This window comes from Lissotriton vulgaris, chromosome 12, assembly GCF_964263255.1.
Source record: "Lissotriton vulgaris chromosome 12, aLisVul1.2, whole genome shotgun sequence".
Classification (NCBI taxonomy): Eukaryota; Metazoa; Chordata; class Amphibia; order Caudata; family Salamandridae; genus Lissotriton; species Lissotriton vulgaris.
In genome coordinates, this window is record NC_141700.1 from 120050700 (window position 1) to 120069548 (window position 18849).

The 18849-nt window shown below is 43.4% G+C and overlaps 1 protein-coding gene across 3 annotated transcripts; it reads right to left on the bottom strand.

Moving 5' to 3' along the window:
- Window positions 1-1813: 1813 nt before the first annotated feature.
- Window positions 1814-16196, bottom strand: LOC147673589 (ubiquitin-ribosomal protein eL40 fusion protein). Of its 3 annotated transcripts, none has more exons than XM_086947473.1 (5): window positions 16067-16196; window positions 14944-15065; window positions 13861-13947; window positions 7816-7918; window positions 1814-1976 (listed from the first exon to the last, which is right to left on the bottom strand). In XM_086947473.1, exons 2-5 carry the CDS (start codon window positions 15044-15046, stop codon window positions 1883-1885), a joined length of 387 nt encoding a protein of 128 aa, XP_086803599.1. In that variant the 5' UTR covers window positions 15047-15065; window positions 16067-16196; the 3' UTR covers window positions 1814-1882. The 3 variants fall into 3 exon arrangements, with proteins under 3 accessions (XP_086803599.1, XP_086803598.1, XP_086803600.1); XM_086947472.1 differs by having other exon boundaries at window positions 16048-16104; XM_086947474.1 differs by lacking the exon at window positions 16067-16196 and adding an exon at window positions 15793-16040.
- Between the last annotated feature and the right edge of the window lie 2653 nt (window positions 16197-18849).

Below are 18849 nucleotides of genomic sequence, written 5' to 3' on the forward strand. Positions count from 1 at the left end.
AACACTGAAATTCTCTTGTACAGTCAGTTTCCTTAGAGAAGCACTCTGGCCGGCCAGCTTTCCATTGCCCTGCTCTGTTAACATCCCGGCTAAGAATCTGGGAGTTTGGTTCGGGGAATATCTCTCATTTGAGGCCCACATCAAGAAACTGACGGGTGGATGCTTTGGCACCCTGAAAGCTCTGCGGAAGTTCTTTCCTTATCTTCCATCCACAGCGAGAGACAGTGGCCAGAACATTTTTTCTCTCGCTCCTTGACTACGCTAACACTCTGTTAAGTGGGTCCCCGGCCTATCTGGTGAGGCGCCTTCAGGTCGTTCAAAATGCCACAGCCAGACTTTTATGCAACATTTCTAGTCGCATGAGCGTTCGGGCCCACTTGCAGAGGCTTCATTGGCTGCCAGTGCCGCAGCGCATAATCTTCAAAATACTTACTTTGGCCCATTAAGCCATTAATGGCCATGGCCCTACGTATTTGATGAAAAGGTTTTGCCGCTACCTCCCCAATCGACCTTTGCACTCTGCCGCCCAACATCTGTTGCAGGTCCCTCGATTTCGGCTAGGCGGGCAGTCAATTGCGGTTAGAGCGGCAACTGCCTGGAATGGCCTCCCTTTGCCCCTGCCGTCTAACCTGAACTTTGTTTTTTTTAAAAAAAAGCTTTGAAAACTTCTGTTTAAAATCGCTTTTTAGATGCTCCTTCGTCTGTTATGGCCTTTTGCTCTTTCCTTCCTGGATTCCGCGCCAGGATACTCCAGCAGTAATTGAGCGTGTTATAAAACTGCATATAACATCAACTAAAATTGCAGCAAACCATGTTCCTGTGCAGCAGACGGCCATATGCAAGGGTTGAGTGGTCACCTTTCGGTTGCGTATTGCTATGTTTCAGGGTTAAACAAGTACTAATGAGGTGAAACCTACACCCAAGACAATGTTACAAAATGTTAAAGTAATACTATCAAAATGTGCCACATTAGGCCTTTTCTTGCAGCTTAGTCACCTGGACACTTAATTTGGCCTTCTGCTGCATAAATGCAGTGCCCACCCACCCCACCCTCCTCATGCTGCAATTACACCATTTTCACCAGCTTCAGTAACAGCAGCACATTTTTCTCCTTAACCTAGGCCTATGGTTGGAATGTTTTCCTGCTCCTGTCAACAGTTTGCCTTTTCACTGCCCCTAAAGTAGAGTGGCTCGGACAGGTCAAAATGCCAAACAGGCAAGAAGTGGCCAAATGCAGAATCCAACTTTGGTACTTTCTAACAAAGTGTCTCAAAGGACCACACAAAACAGAGATTCCAGCAGCTAGAAAGAGGCAGTTGTGCCCCGCAGAGTGAAAGCCAGTGTGCAATAGGTTTGCTTGGGAGAAGTTGATAGTGTGTTAAGAATCAAAATGTAAGACCAGATTCACATAACAAAGGAGTCATCTCCTGGGTGCAAGCCATACTCCAAATTAGTCAAGAACAACCATAAAATCCATGGTAGTGTGGAGTGAAAGAGCAACCAGTATTGAATACCAGAAGAGCTGGCGAAGGGCATTAGCGAAACATGGGAAGTACGAGGGCAGTGGTTTGGAGAAGTTTCAAGAAGGAGCAAGGCTCAGCCCCCAAAAGACTGAGCGCTAAGAGACAGACATAGGCCCATCAAGGGCTTAAGACTTTCTAACGGTAGCCTGCCAGTAGCAGGTAAGTGAGGCAGCCCTCCTAGACCAGGCACTCAAGTTGGAGCCATGTCTAGTACCACCTTAGTAACGCCCCATTCAGAACCCCCCCCCTCCACACACACTTCACAACATTTTGCCTCATTACAACAAAGCCAAAGTTTTTAATTTTTTTATTTCCAAATATTTCTCAAATGCAATGAATACAAATGGTTTGATATTCATTTATTTGACCTTCTTCTTGGGGCGCAGGTTGTTGGTGTGCCCACATTTCTTCTTGCGGCAGTTTACAGCTCGGGGGTGGAGACGAGCATAACATCTAAAATAAAAAAACAAGATAATCAAAGCATGGAACAGCCTGTGTAAAGGTAGCTTACCAAAATGACATCACGGCTTCTGATTTATACTAACTACATGAAATGATAACTAGTTTCCAAACGTATGGTTTTCTTAGACACAAATATTCAGAACGCAATACTGTAAGTAAACTATAAAACCTTTAAACATACCAGTGTTTGAAAACTTCAGATATATACGCAGAATAGTTTAAGCTTCAGAAAGAAGCAACCCAGCAACACTAACCACACTGATCGCATTGGCCCTAAATAAACAGTGGTTTGATTTAAAATTAGTAGTAGAACGCCCCCCCCAAAAAAAAATTGGGGAATGCACCAGTTTCATCTGTAATGAATAATACGCTGTTTTCTTCTATAATCGTCTGGGAGAATGAAAGACCTCCCTGACAGATAAAGGCCAAGTAGAGAGGATATGCCGCTGACTTAAGAGCTGGGGATCCTGGTTTGAGTCTCAGCAGCGCTGATCAAAATCCTGCGATTCTATGCACATCACTTAATATATCCAGGTGATAAACTTACATAAATATGCTGCAAGAGTAAAAGACAAAACTTTATGAAAATAGTTTCACTAAAGTGGATGTTAACAGTATTTCAGCAGTGGGAAACTGATGAGAAGCAGACTAGGAAAAAGCCTTGGTAAATGCAGGAAAATATGCTACAGCCAATAGAAATGGAGGGATATTAAGTGGCACACACAAGAACCAATGAGAAGCCAGGAAACAGAGGCCCAGTAAAGAAAAGAATTAAGGTGGTAGGGGAGAATTGTTTTCAGTTTTAATCTGAATTCAGCGTCCAATTTAGGACTCAATTTATGGCCAACGTGAAAGATGGTGTTTTAGTACCGCTTGCCACCGCCAAACATTTTACACACAAATGCCGAAACAAGGATAAAACTCACCCAATAAAGTACTTCAAATCAAATAAGCAGAATCATAAATCCTCTAATGAGTTGGACAGTTGTGCATATGGTGCGTTTCAGGGTAACCTATGGTTTCTTTTGCTGAGACCAATCAACAAAACCCAGTTAAAGTGCCATTTGTGGTTCAGAAATAAAACCTGAAAACCCACCATGCTACCCGGTTGTGGTTAGGAGGACCTTACTGTGCGCAACTTAGAGGACTGCGCATGGCCTCCTGCATTAGGTTATAAAAAAAGTAGTCACCACACCAATGACAGAGGTTACCTATGAACTGCTAAGGCACTGAAGTTCAACCAAAGGGAAAACGAGGCAGGTTCAAAAGCCTATTTGGAGCGGTAGAATTTGCACAGAAGGGCATGGTCTTTCATTCAACAGTGGACAAAGCACAAACTATGCACGGTGGATTAATATCTAAGGAAGCCCAGGTCTTCAGCCATGCCAACCAATCCATCCTTGGTACACACAGGTGAAGGCCATGAACACTGGGCTGGTTCTAAATGGTGCAAAGCCAGGGAACATATTCAAGGTGAGCTCAGAACTTGGTTTAATTTGACTTAATGTATAATACCCAACACCAAGTAAATAAACACATAACTAGATAGCCATCTTGCAGTTATTGATTACGTAAGCCCACAAGGAGAACACAGGTGGAGTAGTGGCCTGCGCAGCTAAGCCGACAACAGCACATGTGTTTAGTTTTTCAAGTGTTATGTTTGACAAACAAACTAGTACCAGATGCAGCCTCGAACAGATAGGTATATACACACACACACACACACACACACACACACCGGCCCAGGCATTCTTTTCCAACTGAGCTCCTGACCGGATCATAGGTGTTCCAGTGGGTCTGAAGACTACGCCAAGTACGTGTGGAGACCAGGTCTCGCTCGCGGTACAGCCACAAGTTCTGCTGCCTCTGGCCATAACTAAGCGTGCATTCTTTAACCGCCAGCAGCGCAGATCATGCCCCACCTGCTCAGTTTTTTTTTTTACCTTTCTCTCCCAATCCCTAGAGTGCATAGGAATCTCAGACCCCTGGCAGAGACCCTTGGAGTTTGTCCTTTGTAGTAAGGAGTAAGCACTCACATTGTATATATTGTACATATTTCTCGCTACTATTATCACAGCAACTAGCTGCCGCCTATAGGTACTAGCACCTTTATCACATAAACCGCCACCATCACCTGATCACTGTCAGTTTACCCGCTCACACATTAGGCACCAGGCGCCACCTCAAAGACTGTGCCAAAACCAACGTGCCTCTAAACTATGTGTGTGTTTGTCTGTTTCCTCCCACAGATAAACTGAGAGGAAACACCTCACAGTTATAGCACATAAAGTGTCTGACACATATAGGGCACTGACAACATATAGAGCCCCTGTACCACCCCCACACACAAAAGGTCCAGACGAAAGCCAGTTTAGTAAGAAGGCCTGACTGAAACTAGTAGACTACACTGGACGTGGGAGACCATAAGTCCATCCTTGCCCGTCCTAAGCCTTTGTTTTGAACCCTGACTGGGGCCCACTAATAAAGTAACTTCTGGGACGCTTAGGACAGCATTTTAAAACCTCACAACACACCAGCACTGTGCGCACACGCTACAAAACCCACTCCGCTGTAATCAGGCGTCCTAGCACACCTGAGGCACTCGGTGCCTCATGATGAAGCATGCCACCAACTAGGTTGATGGGTAAGGGCCTTCATATAAAACCAATTGGTTTCTCTACGCAGACACATAGTATGCGTATACTGTCCCAGTGGCTAATTTTAGGGTTTTTTTCATATATTCCATGGGGAAACGAACTAGCCACACTAGTTCCTCTCTCTCCCTTGATTGCAAAAATGTTTAACAATAGACTTTTTAAAACGTAAATTAATGGCTTCTCAAAATAAAACCACAGCCTAACGGTAACTAAGTTTTTTTTTAAATAAACTAATTTGAGATTTTGGGGATATTGCCCAATAAAACTGCATATTACCTCAAGGTTGGGAAAGCATGTTTGCAGATGTGTAGTTCAAGAGGCTACTTCAAATATGGGTGTGCTTCTGAAAATAAAAACATCGACTTGGCCCAAAGGGGAGCTCACATTCCAGACCACGAAGGAATCAAGTGGAAACAATAGAGTACATTTGGCACAACAAGTACTTGTCTTGGTCTGGCCCACCAAACATGAATAATGTCTTGCATTAATGTACACTTCTAGCGGCCCACCTTCACGCTGACAAAATAATTTTAACGCCACAACACTTTTAAGGACAAATCATCCTACTGCCCAAAACAGGATTTTTTCCTCTTTAGAATGTCTGCCACTGGACCATCCACACCATAGTTTGATCTAAACCCCCCCCCCCCCATGTAAAAGTGGCCATACAATAGAACAAATATGCAGAGAATATGGAGGCGATGATGTACAAAGCAGCTTGGGCACCAGATTAAAGCGAAATGGAATTTCAGGTGGATTGGAGCTCCCAACATTTGCCTAAAGTAGTTGCTCAATGTTTTTGTGTTCAAACAGCTCCCTGTATTTAACATGATAGCTGTCAAGAAAACTGAGTCAGCATTCATGCGCAGGATATTAAATGTACAAAGATGAAATGTTAATTAGGAAACTACAGGAAAAAAATGCTAAATTAGCAAGTTATAGTTTGCAGCACGACCATATTGTGCCCCTCAATGTTCTTCACACTCATCTAGGATGTCAGATAATATCACAAATGGCACCGCCATGCCTTTGAGGTTACTTATTTCTGCAAGATACTGTGTTTGCTGTCAAAATTTTAAGGCGGGTATGAGTTGGGGTGGCAAGGGAATTTAGAGTGGTTGTAGGTTTGAGTGGAAAGGGAATTTATAAAATCAATAGTGATAATAGGTGTGTGAAAAATGTATATCTATCTATCTATCTATCTATCTATCTATATATATATATATATATATATATATATATATATATATATATATATATATATATATATATATCTATATCATGCATGCCTACCACGAAATGCAAGTATTTTATAGGTACATACAAACCCATTACACATACATGTAGGTTTATACATGCATGTAAAATAGACACTAATGGGGTAAAGGCAATTGTGGTAAAGGAATAGTCTGCCCAGGAGACTTTCGTCCTTTGTCCCCCATCATTATTTCACACCAACACGAGGTCAATCATTTAGTCCCCATAACCTTGTGCAGGGGATCCCAGGATTGGCTCATGTAACGATTGACAATGTGTTAAAATCGAATTAGGGAAGCAGCTTTGGATTTCATTGAATCCATTTGTGCAGTAAAAGTGCCTTTTGCGGCGAATAATAGTCCATGGTATTTATATTTTGATTCAACTGATAATCTGCCACCTATCAGCCATTCTACAGGTGTTACGATTTCTTGTGAATTTCACATTTTTTTTAAAATAATTAATCATTAATTTGTGGCACTTGATTAATCTAGAGTACAACTAGAAGCCAACACAAACCTATGGGTAGTCATAGTCCGAAGTAGATCTGTGTATACTATATGCAGAAGGCAAAGGGTCCTTGAGGTTTAGTGGGTGGGCATGTATGTAATCCAGTTCTGTAGAGAACCCGGACAGGTATATGTTAAGTAAAGGGGCAAGCACACACCTGCCTCGATCCAGTGGTTGTATAGGTTTTCTGGGAGAGTTTAAGAGCCATTACCCAATTTAATACAGCCAGATTTCACTATGCAGGAGTTGGATAGCTCTGAAGCCTTTCAGAGGTATCCAATGGGAGTCTTTCCCGCAGTAAGTTTCGGGGACCTTGTTGAAGGCATGAAGAAAGTGCCCAAAACAAGACCAAATGCAGTTTCTTGGCCAGCCATATTACCCTCATAATACAGTTCCCTTACTTTTACTTTCTGTTCATTCGTGGGGGGTGTTGTGTTACATTTCAGCAGGCTGTATTCCCAGTTCAAAGCCATTTTTGCTAAAATGATGTTTCTAGACATGTATGCTCGTTTTCTGGTTGGTAGTTAGTGATAAATGGGCGTTTTTCTTCTTGCTAAGCATTATCAGAAACCTGCAGTAGTGGACCCAATTGTTGATAGCGGATCACATTGAGAAGGGATATCCTTCTAACTGATTCATGCACTCTAATAGGATTTCACCCTGTCGTGCTTGCCAGCACACCCGCTTAGGAGTTTAGATTTTAGGGCTGTAGTGAAAGTGTTGGCTGAAGAATGGACAGGTTGGGAGTTGACGGAGGTTATCTGTGAGTTATGGTCACTTTCCTCGTGTTCTTCGGTTTTAAAGTCTGCGATGTATTTGAATAGGGCTAATGAAGCTGCCGTATAATCTATCGCGGTGAATGACATTTTGAGGAGTGCGTCCAGGTTGGCGGTGTGTTCCCTGCAGCGCTTAATTTGAGCCGGTGGTTTCTGATGCTCAGCACGGGTACTTCATGGTCAGCAGTCTGCCAAATGGTGGCAATGTTAGGCAAAACTCCATGCTCATTAAAATGACTAAAACCTGCCTCCCAAGCCATTAGTTTAGCTTTGGGGGCCTGAATTGTCAGTGTTGGGAAGTTGTTTTGGTACTGTCCGAGCAATCAATGGGTTGTCCAAGCAGCAGTCCCCCCCCCCCCCGACTAGGCCTTCAGGTTTTTTGTAAAAAATGTTTAATTAAGCATTGGTCCCTTGTAAATCTCCCATTGAGGATCCAGATCTCTGAAGCGCTTAGGGTTGTGGCAAGCCACAAATCCCTTTCTTAAACATTAACAACTTGCAGTTTATGTCCACAAGAATAATAAAGAAGTCAAAAAAATTGGCAAAAATTATGAACAACCCAGCTTCCAATCTTCATAACTCACCACAGATGGATAATGATATTTACTCAAGTCTATGAAAGATACGTACTTGCGGCAGATCATTTTGTCACAGTTGTACTTCTGGGCAAGTTGGCGGAGAGAAGGCTCAATAATACCACCTCGGAGACGCAGTACCAGGTGCAAAGTTGACTCTGAAAAAACATGATCAAAATGATTAATACTTGAAGCATACAATACAAATAAGTGAACATGAATATTGGTCAATCATGACTGCAGTAAAAAAAAAAAAATTAAAAGATTTGTTGTAAACATTGCGAGCTGCAATTAGGACTTGTTAGGAAGATTAAAATCCACAATCCTGCACAGAATATCAAGATGTCCTCTCTTGCATAATTGTGGCATGATGCGTTAGCGAAATCCAAATCACCAATCTATTCCAATAAAGTAGCAACCACTTCATAACTGCACTTGGCATTCCACCGTACAGACTGCGGTTCACATCTTGGCAACAGGGAGGATCAGCAGAATGGGACCAATTGCACATGAATCAGAGCAGCAAAGAGACTGCAACCAATAAGGGGGAGTGAGACGGAGAGGAATTTGATTTTCCCCTTGTGGAGTACTTTAGTCTTCTAGCCCCAATAAAGAAATTGCAAGTCATCCGTGCAAAGGGATGGGTTATCAGAATATGGATTAGTGTCCTGGAAACAGCAAATCTAGCCCAAGACAATTCAATCAACCTTGAGTAATAAGGGATGGTTTGATTTTTCATACCTACAATATGCCTATATTGCTGAAGGGCAAATTTCTCAGATGAACAAGGCAGGGAAATGAACTGCAGTGCCAGAGCAGACTTGAGATGCAGCATCCAGCAGACTAAAACAGATACTGCGGACTGCTGCAAACATTCAGAGGATGAATTTGGAGTGGTCCAGGACAGCAAATAACACCTACTGTCTTCTATGATTAAAGTAGTATTGCTATAAGTTAGAGTAAATCTATACTACTATTATAAAGAGAGAACTTGCACCTTTTGGCCAGGTAAACTCTGGAACCACAGCGCCAATCTACACACTCAATACATCTATGAAAATGTCAGGGTGTGTATATGGACAGAGGCTATATAAATAAAATTAAAAAAATTACGTTTGTAAACAAAGTAGTCCCCTGAAAGTAGCGCCGGCCGAGACCTAACGCTTGCCGCGACGCAACGTGCGTGATGATGGAGGAGGGCGGTGCAGTGACGAGCGGCGGCACAGGTAAGGAAAGGGAGACTGATGCAGGAGGAGGAAAGGAGGCAGCAGTAAATTAAAATGTCGGGCGGGAGGGGGGCGCGATTGAGTGTACTGCCCCCAGCCCCTTTCTGCCCCAGGCAACGCTGGGGCGGGCTGCTAGTATTATGTAGAGAGAGTACAGGAACAGACAATATGTGGTTAGAAAATATGACATGCCTAAAAATATAGGTGTTTTTAAACAAGGTTTCCAGCTCAAAGAAGAAATGGGCTAATAAACAAAACGAAAGCAGGGAAGTCTCTTTTTTTACACCAAAAAGTAATTTGAGACTAGTAAATTAATGTGGAAGTTGTTGTAGGAGGAAATTCTAGAAGATAAGATAGCCTTCTCCTTGTGTAGGAGCGACAGAGGTCTCTAGGTTAAGAAAAGTATTGGGGTACACAATCAGCAGTTAGGCCAGGGCCACAACCTACCAAGCGCTTCTTTGTCTTACCCTTGAATGAGCAGGGTTGCTGGTCTGGCTAGGGTTTGAGCCATAAGTCGACTAGAGTTCAACTGGCTGATGATCATTCCCATTTGGGAGATTCAAAGGGATTTGGGCTGTGAATCCCTGCTCAAAATGTTAGCTTCCACCAGCCTTGCTATAATAGGTGTCATAGGCGTGTTTTTCCATCAAGTTGCCAGAATTCATTGCTCTTCCTCTTCAACCTCACCGGTGTGCATTTGATCATCAACAGTATCCATGCATTTAAATTTATGAATGAAATGGGCATCTTGTAAGACATCTGATCGCAAGGTCAGAACTCTAGGCAAGTTACAATGAACAAACATTCGACTTTGGCAAGTTGTATTTTATGTGAACAATTGGCAATTCCGTCAATTGTGAAAACATCTCCTTGCCCTGTCGGATATGGCACATCATGGTATAAATTAAAGTGTACGGAAACGTCTCGTGCTAATAAGCAATGCATTTCTTGGCGATGAAACTGTAAAACATTGCATACAAATTAGCAGAAATCAAGAGGGCATTTTGAAGTAATTTAGCACTGTAACAAGTCACTTTAGTGAGCAATACCAGATAAATTACCTGGTAGGTGCCTCACATGAAAATGATGCTCCACCACTTCAGAATAAACAAATGTGAATCTGTGCAAGTATCTCAGGCTGAAAAGCGGACCTGTAACAAATGATTCTATCTTTTCCTTGTCAGAAGTATGCCATAAAAGGATTGAAACTATCTTGATGTAATAGCACTACAGAGTATGTTGTGAACAACCACTTACATGTTTGGGTCCCAGGAAGCGCACTTATATAGTCTAGTGCAGGGGTCTCCAACCTTTTCTGTAGTGAGAGCTACTTCTGATCAGTGAAAATTGTCGTGAGCTACTAAAGGTCAAGCAACTCGCGCATTTTTCGAAGACACCTCCCACGCCCTACTTCATTGTCTTTAAGTCTAATTTCTTTGTGGCCCATACTGTGGTTTGAACAAAATACAACTATAGAGCTGTTCAAAGAGGTCAGCAGACTGAAAATCATAACATAGTAAACTGTATATCTGTCTCACACCTCATTCACCACACTGCTATGCAATGCGTCCCATAACATGATAACTGCAACTTGGTGTTTATCAGGCAAGACAAGGAAGCCCATCCAAAATAGGATAAAAAAAACTAAGAAAACACTTTGAACCCCCTACCCTGCCCTTGCCATAGCCTGCTAACCATGTAGGTAAGTGCTTCAGTGAAGCACATTAGTAAGCGCTATCAAAATGCTTCAATAGAAGGCATCCCCTTTCTTATCAAAAAAAGTAAAACAAAGCAAGAACCATGCTAATAAAGACAGAACATCAATGGGATCAAAGTGCATGGATAAAATCACTGCCTTAAGGACTTATGGGCCTTGCTCAGAAAAATCCCACACAAGAAGAAATTGCATCAACTCAGCCACTAAAATTGTAAACTGCCTCTATTAAACGCAAACCAGTAGAAGTACTTACAAAACAATTTGTTTTGCGTATCTGTTGTGCAGCGAAACACAGCTCCTTGTCACACAAGCAGAGCTGCCTTGGCACAAAGGTAGAGTGTGGGAGACAGAGACTGGGAGCAACAGGACACAGAGGGGAAGGGCCTGTTTTGGGAGGATTGGGTCAGTACATGTAAAGCGCTTTGATTTAAACATCGCTGCCACAGTGCTTTAAATTTGAAAGAAGATATAATAAAGCACATTGTCAGCTGATGTTAAAATCAAAGGGCCTTGCATGCACTGAGCCGCTTTAATTGACTACCACGCAAAGGCAAATTTAAAGCGTGCTGTAGTAGTATGTGAAAGTGGCTCTTGCAGACAAGAATCTTTGATTTTAACATTGTCTGCCACCGCAGTTGCTGCCCAGTGCCTGCAAGGACATTGGACTTTAATTTAACCTCGGCTGCCACCGTGCTTTGTTACTGAAGTCAAATATAAAGCATGTTTGCAGCCGATGTTAAAAAAGGTCCTTGCATGCACTAATCGTGAGTCACTGATGGCTACGGGTATGTATAGGTCAGGAAATATATCATATTAATTAAAAATGCAGACTGCACAGCTCTTGAGTGGTGGTCTTTTGATAAGGTTCTCCAGGGGATGTGACCCAGGAAGGTTGAAAGGCACGCAGATTGTCACAGGGAAGGAATTCTGTCAACGGTAAGGACAGTCAATAAAGGAGACTCTCACAACTCGAGTACTGAGCAGCCAGCTAGAATGCTTCGGCTATCACCAACTGCCGCTGGAATCCAACACTTTTAGTAGATTAAGGACCAGTTTCCAAGTTCAAAATATGTCCCCTCTCATCCAAGGCTTCCCCGCTTGAAGAGCACAACATCTTCAGACGACCCTTGTGAGACGAGACGCCATTTAACCTAAGAGGAACGGCAGCCGGCCTGCTCACATTCATCTGCCCGGAGACATCACTAGCACCAAACTGTAAAGCTGCTTTCACTGACTTCCACACGAAGGCAAATTTAAAGCGTGTGGAAGTCAGTGAAAGCAGTTCAAGGCAGGCAAGGACTTTTGATTTTTAACATTGGCTTCCACTGTTGTAGCAGCTCAGTGCCTGCAGGATCTTTGCATTCACTGAGCAGCTTTCGAATTTAAAGCGTGCTGTGGTCAGTGAAAGCTGCTCAGTGAATGCAAAGATCCTGCAGGCACTGAGCTGCTACAACAGCGGAAGCCAATGTTAAAACTCAAAAGTCTTTGTCTGCCTTGAACTGCTTTCACTGACTTCCACACGCTTTAAATTTGCCTTTGCGTGATAGTGAGAGTAGTTGGTGCAGGCAAGGATTTAGGATTTTTAAATCAGCTGTGAGCGCGGTAGCTGCTCACTGCCTGCAGGATCTTGAATTTATTATCGGCTGCCATCGCGCTTTGTTACTGAAGGCAGATGTAAAGCATGGTGGCAGCCGATATTAAAATCGTACACAGTTTTACCAACAATACTTCTAATAATCAGGGGGAACACTTACCAATCCTGCGCAGCTTCCCAGGAGGATAAAATAGGCCAGATGGCAATTACGAACTGCGCGGGATTTTAGGAAGAACGTCACGTTCTTTGGCCCGCCCCGCCCCAGCTAAGCTCATTCAGCTAATCAGAGCAGCTGGTTTGTGAGTGGGCGGGCAAGGTCTTAAAGCTGCGAAAGACAATGAAAGGATCAAAAATAGACTATTTAAATGACCTCTCGTTATTGGAAAGTAGTGCGAGCTACTCCCAGAGGGTCGGCGAGCTACCGGTAGCTCGCGATCGACCGGTTGGAGACTCTGGGTCTAGTGTTTAACAAACGAGAACTTATTTTTAAGGCAAAAAAAAAAAAAAAGGCAGGAGATTTGGCAATCTGTGGCTGCTATAAAGTTTAAACTAGGAAAGTCTCCCTCTCTTCTGGCAAAATGTGGAATGGCTTTGACTAGACAGTCAAACACACACAAGGGATCCAGAGTAGACAAAGTCTGAGAACGTACTGCTCCCTATCCAACTAGGAAACTCACAACAAGTAAGTCTCAAGGCGAGAAAATGTCGCAATCGCAGTCTGTCTCTTAGGACAAGAACCCTAATTGACCCGGAGGTGACATGCATCATTGGGTTCCCTCACACCAAGGCCGCAAGGTCATTGGTGTGGGCTACAACTCTTTGGGCTTTGAAGAGGAGCTGATCTGTTTTCGTGGGAGGGAACAAAGAGGGTGATGAGGGGCAGACCTCTTTATAATCCTGTCTCAGGTTCGACCCTCCATTTGTGTTTGTGCCCATTATCAAATGCTTGCTCTAAAGAGTTAACCTTCTTACGGAAAGAGCAACGAGATCACCATTGGCATTACTGTCAAAGATTTTGGGGTGTTGCCATCCAAAGGGGCCAATCTAGATTTTGTAGTCTGAGCAAGATATCGGGTTTACCTCCCACCATTAGATTCCAACCTGCGAACATCCTTTAAATCCAGTCTCAGTTGTCAGTCTCCTGTTGATTAAAAATACCATGCTGACAAATGCTTTTATCTTCTGGCAACACCTAGCACTGCAAATCCATCTTCCGCTTTATTTCCTTTTGTGGCTTTGTCTTTAAATAGTCCCAAACTGGGCCTAAGGGTGCCCCTTTACAAGCGGGAGAAAAAAAAAACTCCAGCTACATTATACATTCATATTTCCTTCCTTTCCCTTGGAATAAACTGCCATTGCAACCACGCATCCTGTGAAAAATCACACCCATTTCAGGACAGTGATTAATACCTACTAATTAAAGGGTGCCTTTCATTGCCTGCTGCTAAGTCGCCCTGGTCCTGCGCCTAAATACCCCTCTGGGGGAGATTCAAGCTCGTACCAAATTAAAATATACAAATTGTGAAAGATAACATTTAAAGTATAGCCATTAAAAAGGTATACCTTTCTGAATATTGTAGTCTGAGAGAGTGCGTCCATCTTCTAGTTGCTTGCCAGCAAATATCAAACGTTGTTGATCAGGTGGGATACCTTGTGAAAAAAAGAAAAGTGAATAGTATATTTTGATATGGTGGGAACCTGGCTGTGGAGAAATGGTGCATGTTACATTACAAGGTATGTCCAAAAACGATACAAGATTCTGTACATCAACGTTGAGATAGAGTTGAATTACACAATTACATTATATTCCACGCACTTGCAACTGTTTAGTAAATTCCACATTATCACAATTTTCCTTCATGTGCTACGAATTCTCGCAAACATGGTTGATGAGATCTACCTGTTTACCGGCTTGTACCCCACTTCCCCTGGTATCACAGCTTACTGGACTTTGGGGGTAACTATTACTCGTCTATCGGTTTGTGACCCCCGTCACCCTTCCCCTCTACTTTCATGCTGTGTTTCTCACCCTCCAGCTCCTCTTTCTTTCGCGGTCTACTTTCCTTGCTCCTACCCCCTCTCCCTTCCCTGCTTTTTCCCTTACGCGTATTTCCTTATTATTGGTCTCGACCTTATTGTTGGTCTCGACCTAACATGTAACTATGTATCTTATACCCATGTAAAGCTCTGATACCTTCGGGTCTAGCCAGCGCTATATAAAACCTTTCAAATAAATAAAGACAGGGATGCCAGTAGATCACAATTTTGCAAGTTTATAACTTCAGTGAATTGGAGTAAACAGCAAGCAAAATCCAAAGTACTTCTGAATGAATGTTTAACTAGTAGACGGGCAAAGAACCATCAAACTGCACATCTACCCATAAGCATGCAAAGTCATGTTTAGTTTTGTTGGCAGTATTGATCAATAAACAGCGCAGCAGAGTCAGATCAACTTCTATTGCGAATCTGTGAACTTTCCCAGCAATCCTTTAAGTAACTTTGTTTCAATTTAAATATGATCCATACCCAACACACACATGAAACCATAACCACCCAAATACTGCAGCCAGATAACATTTACGAATAACAAAACATGGCTTTTTATTTCCTCCATCATGAGCAACAATTTAAGGTCACATATATTACCTTCTTTATCCTGAATTTTGGCCTTAACATTCTCGATAGTATCGCTGGGCTCAACCTCGAGGGTGATTGTTTTCCCAGTGAGGGTTTTCACGAAGATCTGCATCTTGGCACCAACGGATTACCTGGACAAAACAAAAACAATGTTAAAAGGTGGCTCCAATGAAATGACGACTCGCTGAAGCACGACACTGAATACAGAAGCAACTGCAGTACTGAACCAAGGACGGTAGTGGCTATTGCATGTTAGAAATTTAATTATTTTAACTGTTGCTTTGGATATTCCATTATTTCAAACTGAAATGCACGCTGTCAATTTTACATGTAGAAACTGAACACTTCGATCCATTTTTAAACCATCATTAAAACTGAAGACAAGAAATCCAGGGAAGACACCGTCTACTCCATTGACTTGTAAAAGGCAATGGTAACAAAATGCTGTTTACGGAATGACGACGAATATACAAAGTGACAGCCGTTTAAAACACTCCTTAGGACATTTTTAAGGACTGTCTGATGCTTGACGGCTGCTACACTTTAATAACCATGCAACTTGTAAAATTACAAATAACAGCTTTTATGAGGCTCTGGAAAAGGGAAAAGGCAAAAAAAAACTATTGTACCTATACAGGACCATAGCCTAAACTGTAAAAAGTAGGCTAGAATATGGGCGGAGTACCAACTAGACCTGGGTCCAACCATCACACTGGTACAAGTCACCTTCTCAGACTTCATCCTCCCGTTTAACTTTAAAACCTCCTTAAAGTAGGGGTGGAGGGAGGTCTACCCTACAACATTAGCAAATTAAAATTACCCTCAGGTGATGTCAAAAAGCCGCACACATTCGCCCACCTGTTTCTTGGAAGCCCACAGGTTTGAGGGGTATGCGCAAGGGTTATCAGTCTATGGGAATGGCAGAGTTGGGCCTGTACATAGCCAGCCTCGGGATATATGGAGTCCCGACGTGCAGAAGAGCCTAACCCACCGCGAACCAACTCATAACGCACCGCCCGCCAGTACAATCTAAAGCCCTCGCCTGTCACCCTAAAGTGCCACCTCTAATCACTCAGTACACTTTTGGGCGCTACATTGCCACCCCCACAATACCAGAGCAGTAAAAACGCACCCGCACGGCGGCCACGCACTGAAGGAAAGGAGGGACGGAAGCGGAAATAGAACCTCCACTATCCGCTGCCGCACGCGTCACCGAGCAGTAGATACAGAAAAGAGACTTCAGTACCGGTGCCGCGGACATACAAAGTAGACATTGAAAGAGGCAAGCTTCCGTAGAAGGAACGCCCTGCTATTTCATCTCTGTCTGGAATATTTATTTAGATTCATAACCACAGGAATATTTTAATTTATTTAAATGTGCAATTCCTGTTTCAAAATTACTAAATTAATACATTTATGTTTTTAAAAAACGAGTGCCCAATTTAAAAGTCTGGCTTCTTACAATCACACAAGTGGAGCTAAAGATGCATATTTTACATAGATGAAGAAATATAAAATTTAAAAAGTAGAAGTCCAAAGGGCTTCTAACTATAAGCAACATTCCTGTTTACGTTTCCATTCATGTAGTCTTTCAACATGGCCGCCCTCACCAACAACCCCCGATTAGTTTGGCGGGTTAGCTTCTACCTCGACTGCCTTGAATTTGACAGCCACAAATATCGGTGAGGCGGTGTTAGTAAGGTAGTCGTGGCTTAGCACCCCGATCGCCTTGATTACAATACATTGTATGAAGTTGATGTGTTGAACACACAACTCTCAAAAATAATAATTATCCGAACAAAGCACTTTGATGCGCTCAAGTTTCCTATATGGGCGCGAGTTCATCCAGTCCAGGTGTTCCCTAGTTTTAATTTTTGTTTTTCAGTTTTATATAGCGCGAACTGGACCCGAAGGTGTTGGAGCGCTTTACATGACCACCAGTTACATTACACAAGGATACATTCATTTTTCGGTAGGCACATTCATATTTTTGGTAGGCACGGGGAGATCAAGTGATTGGTCCAGAGTCACAGGATGTTGAGCAGATACCAAGACTCGAACCGAGGGGCATATTATCAAGCAGAGCGTTAAAATGATCGCCGTTTTAGCGGCATAAAACTGCCGCTAAATCGGTGATAATGGGCTTGATAGTATGCCGTAGAGAATTCCAATAGATGCCCATATTGACACCAGAACATGAGTTTCTATGGGAATTCTCAAGGGCATATTATCAAGTCCATTATCGCTGCTTTAGCAGCAGTTTTCTGCCGCTAAAACGGTGATAATTTTAACGCCGTTTCTTGATAATATGCCCCCTGGTTCCCCAGTTCTGCAGTCTGCAGCTCTGACTGTTAGGCCACATCCTGGGACTTGTAGGCCTGCTTGTATAATGCAATTACCAAGACCAGGGCTCAAGTCAGGGGTACACGCAGATACACAGTGTCCCCCCACTCTTTTTACAGGGTGGACGCCGTCCCCCTGCCAAGAAGTTGAGCCCCACAGAAATATGTTGAACTTGTCCCGGTGTAATTTTCAGACACCGGGAAACGTTCAGCAGCACCTGCACGTTGCCTGGTTTCCATTCCCAGTAGCAACATGCAGGCAGGGAGGGAGCCTATTTCACCTTCAGCTGGGCTGAAGTTAAGGGGCCATCCGGCCTCCTTTTGTATGTATTTGCTGACTGTGGGCCGCCTGGAACTGTACATTTAAATGTAAATGTCTCAGAGGGAAACAAAGGCACACAGCTGGCCTTCTCTTCACAGGTACTTAAGAGAGGCATGCTTTTGCCTTTGTTCTGTCCCTGTATATAAATGCAGACACTGTAAGACTGTCAGATGGGTTAGTCTGTCACAGTATTTACACAAATAATCTAAATAGCACTATTTTATTTCTTTTATTAACGCAACGTCGTGAGGTCATGAGGTCATTTGCATATTGCCTTACTTGGTCAGTCCCCCCACTTCTTTTTATAGGACTTGTGCCCTGACCAAGACTGTTATAGAGTGAACATTATCGAAGCATCAGATCGGGAAACATGGCGGCCGTCGGCTAGAGCGGTCCGCGCGCTCCGAGCTGCCCTCTGAGATCTTTCACTGCTACACCGTTGTAAACATCTATAATGGAGCTACGTTGTCAGGCCTAACCTACTGGTTTAATACCGAACTAACGCTATTGCGGAGTTTGTCGACTTTGAAGAGGTTTTTTGGTGTACTACTCACCAGGACTCCGTGAATGTATTTGCCCGTAGCTTGTCCCTCTCCGGCCCCCGCCTTTCTTCCGTGTTGGAGGAGGGCAGCCGTGGAGCTTAGGCGCGGCCGGGCGTCCGCTGCTCGGGGGCTCCTCGGCACGATTTCTGGAGGCGGAGGAGGAGGGAGGAGAGCGCCGAAGGACACCGCACTGCCACAGCCTGGATCGTTTTCTCTTTTCTCTGGTAAGACGTCTGAACGGAGCACAGTCGGGGAGGCGAATCAGTCAGAGGATTCGGGAGGCTCCCGCCCATCCCAAAGTAAGGAGTTTGATTTGAGCAGGGACGGGTTGGATTCGGGCAACAAAAGTAAAAACACAGACTTCCAAGTTAGAGTTACAAGAAGCAAGACTAGGGATCGTGGCAAGGGGCCCAGGTTCGAGGAAAAAAAACTACAGGTCTCAGGGTGCACCTTGGGGGTGGCTCCAACCATAGGTCTGGATTCTAAATTAAATCTAACTGAAACGAAGAGAGTAACCACGAAGGAGGGGAGCAAAAACATCAAGCAAAAAAAGACTAGAAATAAAAATCCGAAGATTTCCGGTGGTATAACTCCATCATTGCGATCTTTTTTCAAAACTCTGCCCCAAGTGTTAGAAATTGCACAAGGTATGGCAACATCTAGGGGTGAAGGTTTGCACCAGGATAAACAAGAGAGTCTGCAGGTTATG

Bases quoted from the DNA above. Each gene is read 5' to 3' on its own strand.
- LOC147673589 (XM_086947473.1), bottom strand. From the start codon at position 15,046: ATGCAGATCTTCGTGAAAACCCTCACTGGGAAAACAATCACCCTCGAG. The intron at 7,919-13,860 runs GTATACCTTTTT...ATGTTTTTTCAG, and splicing joins AGACTACAATATTCAGAAAG to AGTCAACTTTGCACCTGGTA. The intron at 1,977-7,815 runs GTACGTATCTTT...TTTTTATTTTAG, and splicing joins GACAAAATGATCTGCCGCAA to ATGTTATGCTCGTCTCCACC.